The 12748-nt window shown below is 41.3% G+C and overlaps 2 protein-coding genes across 3 annotated transcripts in view; both read left to right on the top strand.

Annotated features, from left to right (window-relative positions):
- The window catches only part of LOC112154975 (alpha-tectorin), a 34931-nt gene that overhangs the window by 14981 nt on the left and 7202 nt on the right, over window positions 1-12748 (top strand). Inside the window, exons 2-8 of one of the 2 annotated variants that reach the window (XM_024286279.2) lie at window positions 10035-10205; window positions 10433-10501; window positions 10783-10880; window positions 11094-11321; window positions 11398-11481; window positions 11809-11914; window positions 12617-12746. In XM_024286279.2, the coding sequence (XP_024142047.1) occupies window positions 11313-11321; window positions 11398-11481; window positions 11809-11914; window positions 12617-12746 (329 nt within the window). In that variant the 5' untranslated portion in view covers window positions 10035-10205; window positions 10433-10501; window positions 10783-10880; window positions 11094-11312. Of the gene's footprint in view, window positions 1-10034; window positions 10206-10432; window positions 10881-11093; window positions 11322-11397; window positions 11482-11808; window positions 11915-12616; window positions 12747-12748 lie in introns of both variants that reach the window. The other variant, XM_036209554.1, reaches the window with a different exon arrangement.
- LOC112154976 (trace amine-associated receptor 13c-like) lies at window positions 5560-7378 on the top strand. The gene has a single exon (XM_036209555.1). The coding sequence runs from the start codon at window positions 6372-6374 to the stop codon at window positions 7215-7217; it is 846 nt and encodes a 281-aa protein (XP_036065448.1). The 5' UTR covers window positions 5560-6371; the 3' UTR covers window positions 7218-7378.

The raw sequence follows: 12748 nt of genomic DNA, 5'->3' as shown, positions 1-12748 counted from the left end.
CCATGAATGGAGGAGAGTGATAGATTTCTCACCAAAAGTTAACATTCCAACTGTCACATGTTTTCAAAGGTGACAGAAAAGAGAAACATGCTTGCACGAAAAAAAAATGCTCATGAAAGTGTTTTCAAAACTTTTTTTAAAAATTGAAATATAAAATCATCTAATTACTAGATTGTTTTTTTTGTAGTAAAATGTAGCTTTCAAAATAGCTTTCAAAGTTGCTGAAAACTGACTAAATTCCTTTAAGAAGTAACTGTCTGCTTTGAAATTATAAAGATTTACATTACTTTTTTTGTGTAGTATGTTTTACCTCAGATAAGATGATTGAATATGCAAGTTTCCATCAGTTATCAATCATCTAATCAAATGAGCCAAATTTAGAAATTCTATCAATCTTCTTCCGTTCATCTGGGACCAGGTCGTGGGGGCAGGAGTCTAAGCAAAGATGCCCAGACTTCCCTCTCCCCGGCCACTTCCTCCAGCTCCTCTGGGGGGACCCCGAGGCGTTCCCAGGCCAGCCGAGAGACGTAGTCTTTCTAGCGTGTTTTTGGGTCTTCCCCTGGGCCTCCGCCCCGTGGGACATGACCGGAACACCTCCCCAAGGAGGCGTCCAGGAGGCATCCAGACCGGATGCCCGAGCCACCTCAACTGGCTCCTCTGGATGTGGAGGAGTAGCAGCTCTACTTCCAGCTCTCTGCGGTTGACCGGGCTTCTCACTGTATCTCTTTGTGTCCGCTGCCTCTCTTCTGACATGCGTCAAATTTGCTACTCGGTGCCTTGATGCTCCTGCCACCGAGCAACCGTCTCTTTTTTCTTGAATTCATTCGTTGCCACATCATGGAAAACATGTATGATGTTGAGCGAGTAGCTGGGGTTTATATGTTTATGTTGGGATCCCTCTCCTTTTGTGGAGAGAGAGGGCCACCAGGTCCAGGAAGCCAACATCCAAAGGACATGGCCGACGTTACAGAGGGCCTGGTTCCACATACTAGGGATGGGGTAAGAGACTGATAATCAGAGGTCCCACTTTTCTTGTGTAAGGTACGTGTTTGTTTTTGTTTGTGTGTGTTGAAGTGTCTATTGTTGAGGTTTAAAGGGTGTGTGTACTAAAGGGTGTTGTTAAAATTAGTGAGGAGGGCACTGAGAAGAGATCTCCTGCTGGCTCACAGGGATGTCCAAGGACCCCCTACCAAGGGTTCTTCATGTTTTAAGGTGCAACCATGGGGCAAAAAGCATTCTTGGTGAAGATCTATTCTTGGCAGTGACAATGTACGACACAAATACGCTATTTTAGTCTTAGGAGCCCCATATTTTGGTATTTGAGAAAAAACTAGCCATTTATCTTTCGTTTTCTCTTTTTATTACCTATACAACTCCCGCCTTACTCTTTGTTCTTGTGCATACACAGATGGACATGAGAGGCAGGAGAAGACTTTCAGGGGTGAGAAATACAGGAAGTTAAGGCACATCTTTAAATATTCTCTAATATTAAATCATCTCTATCAAATACATGATTTGCTTCTTTCTAATTATTGCATTAGTGGACATCTGCTACAGCCCATTTATGACTCATCCTTTGTTTCCTTTATCTGTGTTCAGATTCTGTGTTTCAAAAGGAAACAGCCTGCAGGCGTTTGTGTGACAAAGCATTCCTGCATGTCAGCACAAACAACGGCTGAAAAGGAAGATTATACAGGAATAGAAGTGTCGACACCAGAACACCACACTTCAAAACGGTGAAAAACTTACTGGAAAAAAAAAAAACCTAAACACAGTTGGAAAGTATTGCATCACCTGTTGTTTGGATGTAACTCCTGCCTTCATGAGTTCAACACCTTTAATTTGAAATGATTCCTTTGAGGTGAGCCTCCAAGCTTCGTCTAAAAGGTGTGAATCCTCTGTGCGACAGACTCATGCGAGAGCCATTATCGACTCGGATGGGTTTGTTTATCTCAGTGTCTCGTATGCATCAGTTCCTCATGGACTTACAATTGCAGGGTGGGTGCTTTTGTGGAGATGAAAAGTTCCAAAACAAAGTATTGTTGAGATCATCTTTATCAAATGAAGGGACTGAAACTTTATCATAGCATTTGGATTTGAAGTTCATTAAAAAGTAAAACCTTTTTGTTTCCTTTAACAATATAGAACCTAAGCTAGTTCAACAGATCACCATCAACTCATTGGTCCAGCTCGTTAGTGTATACGCAATACATTAAAGATTATAAAATATGAACAAATTAACGGTTATTGTGCCAGTTTACAAAAAAGCAAAAAAGTATAGTATCATTAACCCTTATTTAAGCTCTGAACAACTGGAACAGTGGAAGAAAAAAGGACTCTTATGCAATCTGTTCCTTCTACACAAGCACAAGAACAATAGTAACATCACATCTTTCTAAAGGCACATGCCCATCCCCTCCCAAACCCATTGTTATCCTGTAGGTTATTGGAGGATAATACTTTTTGGATGTTTCTTTTCTTTTTTGATCTCATTTAGGTTTTTATGGTTCCTGTTCTGGTTTCAGGTTTTTTTGTCACTGTTATTTTCTATCACTTCCCAGCTGTCTGCTGTTTCCTCGATCATCATCTTTTGAGTGTCCCATCTCTATTTCAGCTTTTTAGCTTCTCTGCTGCTTGTCACCAGCTCAGTTAAATGGTAAAAAAAAAAGGTAAATGGCGTATACTTGTATAGCGCTTTCTACCCTCCTTCGAGGGCCCAAAGCGCTTCACAGTCACAGACCCATTCACCCATTCACGCACACATTCATACACTGATGGTGGCTCCGCTGCCGAACACTGTCGCCAACCTCCCACCAGAGGCAACTCGGGGTACAATGTCTTGCCCAAGGACACTTCGACACATGGGCGGGCAAGGCGGGAGTCGAACCTGCTCACTTCTGATCAGGAGTCAACCGCCCTATCGCTGCACCACGGCCGCCCAGTTCTTCCTTGTTTCATAAGTTGCTCATCTTTAAGCTCCTTTTGTGAGTTTTTACGTTTCCTGCCACACTCCTGGCCTTTTATATTTTTGGATTTTCACCACAGGCTCCCTGGATCTCCAACACTTCTAGCAGAACGTTTTCTCTCCATGCTGACTTACTTCTGAACATGGTTTTCATCTCACACTTCAGGTACATTCAGCTGATGTCCAGAATGAAAACAGTATGACAAAGGATGGATGTTCTGTCCTCAGCAGGCTCCACCTCTCACTACCCTCCTTCACTTCTCACTGGCAGTCTCAAAGGGACTTTTCTTTTTTTTTTAACCAAACGGTCCTCATAGATGGCTGCTGGCTCCTTGGTTTAACCATAGTACAATATTTAGCTTATGTTTTCATGGCGATCATTTGGATTGACAGATTTGTGGTCATTATTAGTGAAGGTATGTTTGTCAGGGGGGAATGGGGGCCATTAAAGGGCTGGACCTTAAAGGTTTGGTGGGTTGAGGTCTTCACTGAGACAATGATTACAAGAGACACCCTGACTGGTCAACTGCTTTGGTCCTGTCGGCATATGACCAGAGCTCTCGGTGGGTCTTCCTTACCTGTGGGACCAGCTTCTTATCTCTTTGTGTGGGATGAGGGGTTAATGCCTGGGGGGCTGCTCTTCATGTGATGGGGCGCCTGGGGCGACTTTGGGCCTTGGACTGGGGGATGGCTGTTTTGTCAATTTCGCCTTTTATCCCACAGCAAAATATACTCCAACTCACACAAATACACACATTACACAAGAAAGGTGGGACCTCTGATCTTCAGTCCCCTACCCCAAATGCAAAGAAACACAGCTAAAGCAGTTTGAACTGGAATGCAAAGGGAGTTTTGTGTGTTAAAAGACGGCTTTCTTGAAGAAAAGTTACAAAAGATGATGAGTTTGCCAGGAATAAAAAACAAGTCAGTCATCGTGACAGTAAGGCTGCTGTTTTGCACAAAGTTATGAAACAAAATGTACCTGAGTGAACACATTGACCACAAAAACACCACAACCCGCCTGCCTGTGTCTTAGCTACAGCCTGTAAAGCAGGTTCACTCTTCACATTCAGACAACTCAACAAAGACGCTCGCTGTGATCTGTCAAAGCTTCAGCTTCCATGACCTGAGCGCACTGATCAAAGCTCCAACGAGTCATCCGCGTAATCCTTTAAAAGCTAACTGTCAGCAATGATTTCTGCAGGCCTGTCAGAAGGATTAAAGATGAACATTAATGACTCCAACCAATCCAGATTTTCTTCATTCTGAAAAATGGAATTTGTGTGTTTTTTTTTTTGTGTTTTTTTTTTTTTTTTTGCAATGTTTTTACCAGATACTTCGTGTTTGAATGCTGTGAAATTCAAGGTTCATCTGTTTTTCTCCTCATAGTAAAGTCTTGAATTATCATGAAATGAGAGGTTCCTCCAGATGTATTGAAAAGGACATTCTTGTCTGTGTAAAGACCTGGTGACCCGTCGTTGATGTAGTAACTGTGTAACTTGTCTTTGGTGTGACTCGTCTTTTGTGTAACCTGTCTTTGTTCAAAGACTACTGGAACAGGCTTAACAAATTGCTTTGTTCCTCTTTTGGCATATCCCTTCAGGGTTCAACACATTTGGTTTGGCAAGGATTTTTATACCGGATGCCCTTTCTGACACAACTCTGTATTTTATCCGGGCTGGGAACCAACACAGGGAGATCCAGACTTGGGCCTCCTTGTGGCTACATAGTTGGGCAGTAACGTGAAGGCTCTCGCCAAAGGACCAAGACCGGATTCAGCTCATCACGCCCCCTGGAAAATGAATCCTGATTGCCCAAGCATCAGGCCTGCATGCAGCCAACCGAGACATCCAGTCACTAATTAAGACAAGCTTAATTTTTAATGAAACCAACTTCAAATCAGAAATGTACTGCAGACCAACTCATATCAGAGGTAGTACAACTTCTTACACAAGAAATTCATTGATTTTTAAGGGCATTTTTTGTAACTTGTTTCAAGCTTTTGCACTAAGTTTTTGAATTTCAGTTCAAAAAGGTGACTGAACCATTTCAACTAAAACAGGAACTTCTTCCTCCACCTGCAACTGTGAACATTACTAGAAATCAATGAACAAGCTACTTCAGCTGTGGGAGGGGTAGAGTCACTGCCTCTCACAGCTGAAGTGGGATAAAATAGTTGTTGAGAGAGTACCGGTGTCATGGAGCAACCTGCTGCTACCATCTCCAGCCACCAGAGGGAGCGCTCACCACCTACCACCACCTGGACTCACCAGCTCAGCTGTTCCCCATCACCTCATCACCTCCTCAGCATTTAGTCTGGCTCCACACTCCACTCCCCGCGAAGCTTTGCATGTGCCTCTCTGCCTGCATCGCCGAGCGTTCTCCTCCTGTTCTCACCTTCTGTTTTCCTCTGACCCTGCCTCGCCTGGCCCCTGCCCTCACCCTCGCCTGGATTCTGACCACTCTGGATTTCCTGTCTGTCCCAACTCTAGCTTTGTGGACTTTCACCTATGCATCACGCCCATTGCCCTGTCTTCACCAAATAAACCTGCTGCACGTGGAACCATCTGTCTGCCTGTTTCGTGACAACCGGAATGTGCCAAATATTCAACAACTCTGGAAAAAGTTAGTACCTAAGCCACCTTTCTAGTCCTTTAACACCAGAGCTTTAGCTTTATTCTTAGAACTACAGTAACTGTTCAACTGTTTAGGTAATTCATGTAATATCAACTTTATGCTATGCAACACTTTACAGTAGTGAAGTGTTTACACAGTTTTTTGGGGCTTTTAGAATCCTTTGGAATCTCTTGAGTTTTGATTGGGTGTGTTCCAATCTGGTTTTGTCTTTGTTGTCTCCAAACTTTGAACATTTCATGTCTGACTACGATGGATTTGACTCGTTCCATCCATCTGTTTAGCCCTTCATTCTCTTGTTTTGTTCTCAAAGCCTCATTATTCCGCATCGGGACCCACAATGGTCCATCACTTACCTTAGGAAGGACTTGAAAAAGTGATGTTTGACTCTTCTGAAAGACATCTTCCTCATGGGAATGAGAGACCGACCAATGGATCAGATCCCAAAGGTGTAGGACAAATCTACAGATCCAGCCCCGTACCTGGGAGGGAGGTGCGACGAGGAGTCAGACATAAAAGAGTTACGCGCTGAAGAGTTCTCCCACTTTCTCCAAGGATGCAGACCCAGGAGAAAGAAGCTGGTCTCTGTTTTCCACATCTGCAGAACTCCTCCTGCAGGAGAAGCGGGCGTCCTCCTGCAGAGTCCATGTTAATGTACATCACTCTGTCTTCCATGTCTGTGCTCACTGTGGCTCTCAACCTGCTGGTCATCATCTCCATCTCACACTTCAAGTATTCTGAATGGCTGCAGAACAGAAAATCTTGTGTGTAAATGAGGTTTTACTCAGTGGTGTTCCTGTGTTGCTCCTGCAGGCGACTCCAAACTCCCACCAACCTCCTCCTCCTCTCTCTGGCCGTCTCAGACTTCTTTGTGGGCCTCCTGGTTGTCTTTCAGATCCTGCTCATAGACGGTTGCTGGTTTCTGGGTGACGTCATGTGTGTGGGCTATTATATTGTGGACTACGTCATCACATCTGCCTCGGTGGAGACGGTGGTGCTCATATCGGTTGACTGTTACGTGGCGATCTGCGAGCCTCTTCAGTACTTCATGAAGGTGACGAAGAGGCGGGTTTGCATCTCTGTGTCAGGGTGCTGGATATTCTCCTTCCTCTGCGTCTTCATCGTGATGAAGGACAACCTGCGGCAGCCTGGCCGCCATAACTCCTGCTACGGGGAGTGCGTGGTTGTGTTCGACCAGTTTTCTGGGCTGGTAGATATTCTGTTCTTCTTCATCGGGCCTGTGTCGGTGGTGGTGGTTCTGTACGTAAGGGTGTTCGTGGTGGCTGTGTCTCAGGCTCGAGCCATGCGCTCCCACCCGCTCTCCGTTCATGGCTCGGCGAGGGTCACCCTGAAGAAATCTGACCTCAAATCAGCCAGAACTCTGGGACTGGTGGGGCTGGCTTTCCTCATTTGTCTCTGCCCATATTTCTCTCTCACTCTAACAGGGTCGGAGGTCGAGTTCCAGGCATCCTCCTTCGCCTTCGTTCTCTTCTACTTCAACTCACTCCTGAACCCTCTGATCTACGCTCTGTTTTACCCCTGGTTCCGAAAATCTGCAAAACTCATTGTCACTCTTCAGGTCCTGAGACCCGGCTCCTCTCAGATCAACGTGGAGTAAAACAAAGACTGAGATTTTTTTAAAAAGGTCACAATTTTCTTTAAAAAAAATTAGAGTCAGATCTAGTATGAAATCAAAACAGTCAAAACAATAAATGATTGTTTCAATTATTCAACAGATTCAGAGAGAAAATGCTTCTTCAAAATGGAGATTTTGCTATTTAAACTGAATTTAAACATAGTTTTTAAAAACATTTCTTTTAGAGCAATAAAATTAAGAATTGAAAATAATAATTTAATTTATAATCTAGTATACCGGTGCTTAAATATATTTCTTCTAAAGACAAATAATTATTCAAAGTATTACAAAAGCCTCATTGTAATTCTGACAAAATAATGTTTTGTTTTAAAATGAGTATAATCTAAGCATCTAAGGAAAATCTCTGATTTTTTTATGTTTAGAAAACATCATGTTTGGTTTATTGGTTTATATAAAACAATAAAAACATAGATATATTAAATCTAGTTAAGATTTTAAATAATAAATCTTTTGGAGAATAAAGGAACTGAAGGAGGATGATGTCATCATTTTGACATTATAGTTGATCCAAATCATAAGTGAAGTGTTTATACATACAATATACATAAAATATAATTATTGTCAAATAGTTTGTTGATTTGGTTGAGGTTCTCTCAAAAGATGAACTGGAAACTTCACTGAGGAGGAACGGACCTCCTCAGCAGGCACCTGGACATCTTTGTTTAGTCATAAATAATAAAGGAGTTTTGTTTTCCACATCTGCTCAGCTCCTGCAGAAGAAACTGACATAATCCTTCAGTTCATCCCACTGTTCTCCATGTTCCTGTGTGTCTGTTCGCAAGGCTTTAGGTGTGATGGTTTCACCTAAACTGCTGTCTGAACCCTCTGAAGTGAACCAGGATTCTTTAGAAACTGCATCTGTAGATCACGTAGAGAAAGTACACAGCGTTCCTCCATCTTCCTAATGTTCAGACAGTAGGATTTTCCTGGTGGATCTGAAAAGGCCTGATTGTTCAATGTTCACAAACACAAATCCTTTTTTTTTTCTTTTCCATAGAATCATTTTATCGACAATAAATGAAATGTTGATTGTTTTTTGAGGAAATATGTTTTAATGTTTATAATAGAGGAGAAGATGAGAGAAAAAATCATATTCATGTTCATGTTTTATTGGTTTAGTTTGCCATTTGTACTGTTAATATAATGAAAAACATAAACAACTAATAAAATGATGAAGCCTGAAGAAAATTGTGAAGCTTATTCAATGCATTTCCTTGGAAATATTAATAAATACATAGATTAAAACCTCAGAGATCCATCAAAGACTGAAATCTTTGAAGTGAGTTTCTGAATAAAAAAATATATTAATAAAGAGATCCTCTGTATTTTTTCCTTAATTTGGGATAATTATACTAAATAAATAAAATGATTCGAAATTATTTTAAAAAGATAAGCATCTTCTCCTTCAGTAAAAAATTAAAAGAGCTGTTTTTTTTCATTTATTCATCCTGATCAGGGGCGAACTTACCATCAGGAAGAGGAGGGTGATTGCCTGGGGCCCCCAAAACTCTGTGGCCCCTGAGCTGAACACTTAATATAAGTGTCTAAAATAAATGTTATGTCCATCATTGTTTAACTCTGTCATTAAAAAATAAATAATCAATTAAATGGTGTAAGACTGATCATAAGAAAATGTTTTATCCTCCCCCACCTCTTTGGAATGGAATATTCCAGAAAACAGAATTCAGAATTGCGACGGTTTTGGAATTGGTTCTTTAGTTTCTTATTAATATACGTTTAAACCAGGAACGTGCAGGTGGGGGAGGCACCTCACCTGCCGTCATCAGATATATTAATAATAAAATAAATATGCGTCTACTTACCTGTTCCTTAAATGCAATTTCTACTTTAGAGCCTCATTTTGTGTATATCCTGTTGAATTTCAGTGGATGTTGTGAGGTCTGCTTCCCAGCAGTCTCTTCATTATTTTTGTTTTTAAAAACTCATCAAAACATTTGGATTATTGATAGTGATGCTGTCTGATAGAGGACCAATAAAGAAGTTATTCAACATTTTAACCCAAGTAAGGATGTTTTTTTTTTGTTCCTTTTTTAAAGATTAAAACAACTCCTGCAGGAACCACATTTTAGCTATTTACCTCAAACTGCTAAGTCTGCCACCGATGAAACTTGTGTTTTTTACATGTTCTTGTACCATTTTTGTAATGGTGGAGGGCATATAAAAAGAAAATTAAGCTCTAATTTACATTTCTGAGTATTTCTTTATTAAAAACTTTTTTATTAGGGAGCAAAAGCAAAAAAAAAAGGCTTTGCAAGTGTTTTTTGTGAGAAATTAACATGATAATACACTTAAAAGCTCAAAAAAAGTTGATTCTGCATGATGTATGCCCTTTAAATGTTAAGTGAAAAGAATGAAGGCAGTACCAAGTGTGTTCTATTTATTTGGATTTATTGTTACAAAACTTCTTCCTTACAAGACTGCCTTCAGGGTCTTCAGTGTTCGCTTGAGACTTATTGACTGTATCTGAGAGCTGGACCGAGTCAGTGTTATGTCATTCATAGAAAATGTTTACTTCCAACTCCAACCAAATGAAGTCAATGCAGTCAGGAAGACATGAACTCAGCACTTCATGTGTGACTTTCTGTTTGTCAGCTTCAGAAGAGCCTTAAAGCTCAGGTTGTGCTCGTCGTTCATTTCTGCATCAGGAGAGTCTGCTGATGCTGCTCTACAGAGTTCCTGACATCAAAGACGTTCCGAAAGCCACAAACATTCCTTAATTGTTCATCTACCATTGTCGTGTGATTGCGTTAATTACAGAGGTAAAGATGGAATGTTCCCTGCAGAAGCTGAAGAACTACATTCTGAATGAAGAGGCTGACAGTACATGCATGTCAGCTGTTTGTGCTGCAGCTGTGTGTTGACCGAGAGGCTCCAGCGAGACTTGTCCTCCACCGCAGAGCTCTCCATCATTCTTCTGCATCGTCACAGGTCAGAAAGCTTCAGTTTGGCTCATTTCTGCTCATTATTGATCGTTCATTTTTATTCATTAGGCGTCTTTGGGAGCAGATTCCCTGCAGAAAGTCATGGATTTGTCAGTTTTAGCAAAGCTTTCGTAAACATTGACATGTTCCTTGTGAGGTTAGGAGAATAAGGCGATTGAAGATGAGATAATAAATTATTACTTATTAAAAAAATATTATATACTTTTTTCACAGGAATCTTACAGACTAAAGCAGACATGAAGTTCCTCAGGGTGTTCCTGACTGCTTGCAGCTTTCTGTCCGGTGAGGAACCTGATTTATGAAACATTTATGTCAGTTTCATCTCACTTTGATAGTTTATTCACCAGAATAAAAGTTTTAAAAGTGCTCACCTTTTTTTTTTTTAGATTTTCCTTTAAAATCACATCATGTTTTTTTTTTATTTTAGTCATTTTATTAGTATTTTCTTTTATAATTTTGCTTCTTTTGTATTTTGAAGACACATCAAAGGGATAGAGAAGTTTCTACGTTCTCCTCCGTCGTTTTAAGCTCTCCTCAAAGACAAAAATTCATTCTTCTTTCAGGTGCAGCTTCCACTAGTCAAACATTCAGAAGTTCTGGGGAGATTAACATCAGTTCTTGCCCCATTCACTTCTACGGACAGAGATACGAGAAAGCTTATGTGAGTGTCGACCTGTGTTCATGTGGTTATTTTATACTCAAAACCTCACAGTAACGTGAAATGATACTAACTAGTTTGAGTCCAATTCCAGAAAGTTCTTCTTCTGTCCCAGAAGTCCTCATTTGTCTAAATGTTTTGTAGAAAATCCAGATGTTTCTGACTTTTCAGAAAATAATGAAGTATTTATTTTTTCTGTCTCCTGCTGTGGAGCAGGTGGACTTCAGCGCAGACGGGTTTGCGCTCTGCTTCAAAGCCTCGTACGGTCAAGGGATCGACAACGACTGCATCCTGATGTCCGGTGGGACGGCGGACTGAGGGGACCTGTCGGTGCTCACGAAGGAAATCCCAACCGGATCCGGAGTCCACAAACTTCTGCCCAACCTCCAGTCTGCAGGGAAATGTGTCAACGTCATCCCGCTGAAGGACAGCAACATGTCCCAGGTGAGTTTTACCGTCAGTGTAAACCTCTTTTACTCATGAGGAAGAATTAACTTAAAAATCCTCCACATTTCCACAGGTTCAGCAAGTCGAACTCGGAAATTTTGGAGCTCAATCAATCCTGGGAATCAGGACATATTCTGGATATAACGACGACAGCGTGGTGCGTATCTGAAGTACAATCTGAATCAGAACACCTGAGGACTGGGTGTGCGTGCACTGTGGAAGGGGCGGGGCTTGTGGCTTTGTTTGTTGCTCATCAGAAAGACAGGAGCTCAAATTAGGATCTTAATTACATCATTATGTAAGCTAAAAGCTGTACTTACATTTATGGTTAACATGACGTGTTAAATTTCTTCTCTGCACTTTGACTTAGAAACAAATAAAAAGATGTGAGAATGAAACTAAAATCGGTCATTTCCTTCTGAGGAAACTGAAGCAGCATACTTTGACAAAAGTTGACTCTAATCTCTAATCTGGTGTCTTCTAGGAAGCAGATGCTCTTGTCAACGGCCTCTGGGTTTCCAGACAGACGTTCCAGGCGTCTGAAACAAACAGAGGCGTCATTACTGACATGAGTGGATGCAGACTCTCAGGTTAGATTTTCTGATGTAAATTGTGTTTTTTACATCTTCTTGTGGCATTTTTCTGATGATGGAGGACAAATATAAATAAAATAATCGTAAAATTACACTTCTAAGTATTTTTCATTGTAATTCAATTTCAATTCAATTCAATTCAAAAAATGTTATTAATCCCTGAGGAGCAATTCTATTGTGATTGTGGTGAATCAGGAGAAAACAGCTGGAAAAGGCCTGTAGCAGTGACGTAGGTGCTACAATCGGTGGGATATCATCTTCCTGCTTCGCTCCATTCTGATGCATCCACCGTCAGACGAATATATCCGTGAACGTCTTTGTTTTCCGCGTCTGAGCTGGAATCTGGATCAAAACTGTACAGCTGGATTGCTCCGACTTTGCTCACCATTTTATTGCACCGCTAATGTTAAGTTAGGGGCTGTAAGCTAGTGGGAGAGAGTGTAAACAAAGGAATGATGGGAAATGAGGGCAGGCTTTCTTCATGCCAACAACTGAGAGGCAAATTTCTACTGAACTCCTGCCTCTCTGCAGAAACTACAGTGGAAAATGACACAGATTTCTTGATTTCTTTATTCATAATTAAAAAACTCTATAGAGAATGATTTGAAAACAGGTCAAAAGATGATCGGAGTGATACTCTGATCCGAGAAAACCATCGGATTTTATAATCCCGCTGTAATCCGTGTTCCACACTTTCAGGCTCGGTTTATCTGACCAACACGACCATTCAGGACCCGAGCACCTGCTCCACCATAACCTGCGATGCCAACGGGGTTGCAACAGCCGTCTCTGACTGTGGACCTACAGAGCGTTGCCGTGGTGACGGGAGGT

This window comes from Oryzias melastigma, linkage group LG21, assembly GCF_002922805.2.
Source record: "Oryzias melastigma strain HK-1 linkage group LG21, ASM292280v2, whole genome shotgun sequence".
In the NCBI taxonomy this organism is placed as follows: domain Eukaryota; kingdom Metazoa; phylum Chordata; class Actinopteri; order Beloniformes; family Adrianichthyidae; genus Oryzias; species Oryzias melastigma.
The sequence above is the reverse complement of the archived record's forward strand: the minus strand, read 5'-3'. Positions and strand labels throughout refer to the sequence as shown.

Excerpts from the sequence above, each read along its gene's own strand:
- LOC112154976 (XM_036209555.1), top strand. The coding sequence starts at position 6,372 with ATGAGGTTTTACTCAGTGGTGTTCCTGTGTTGCTCCTGCAGGCGACTC.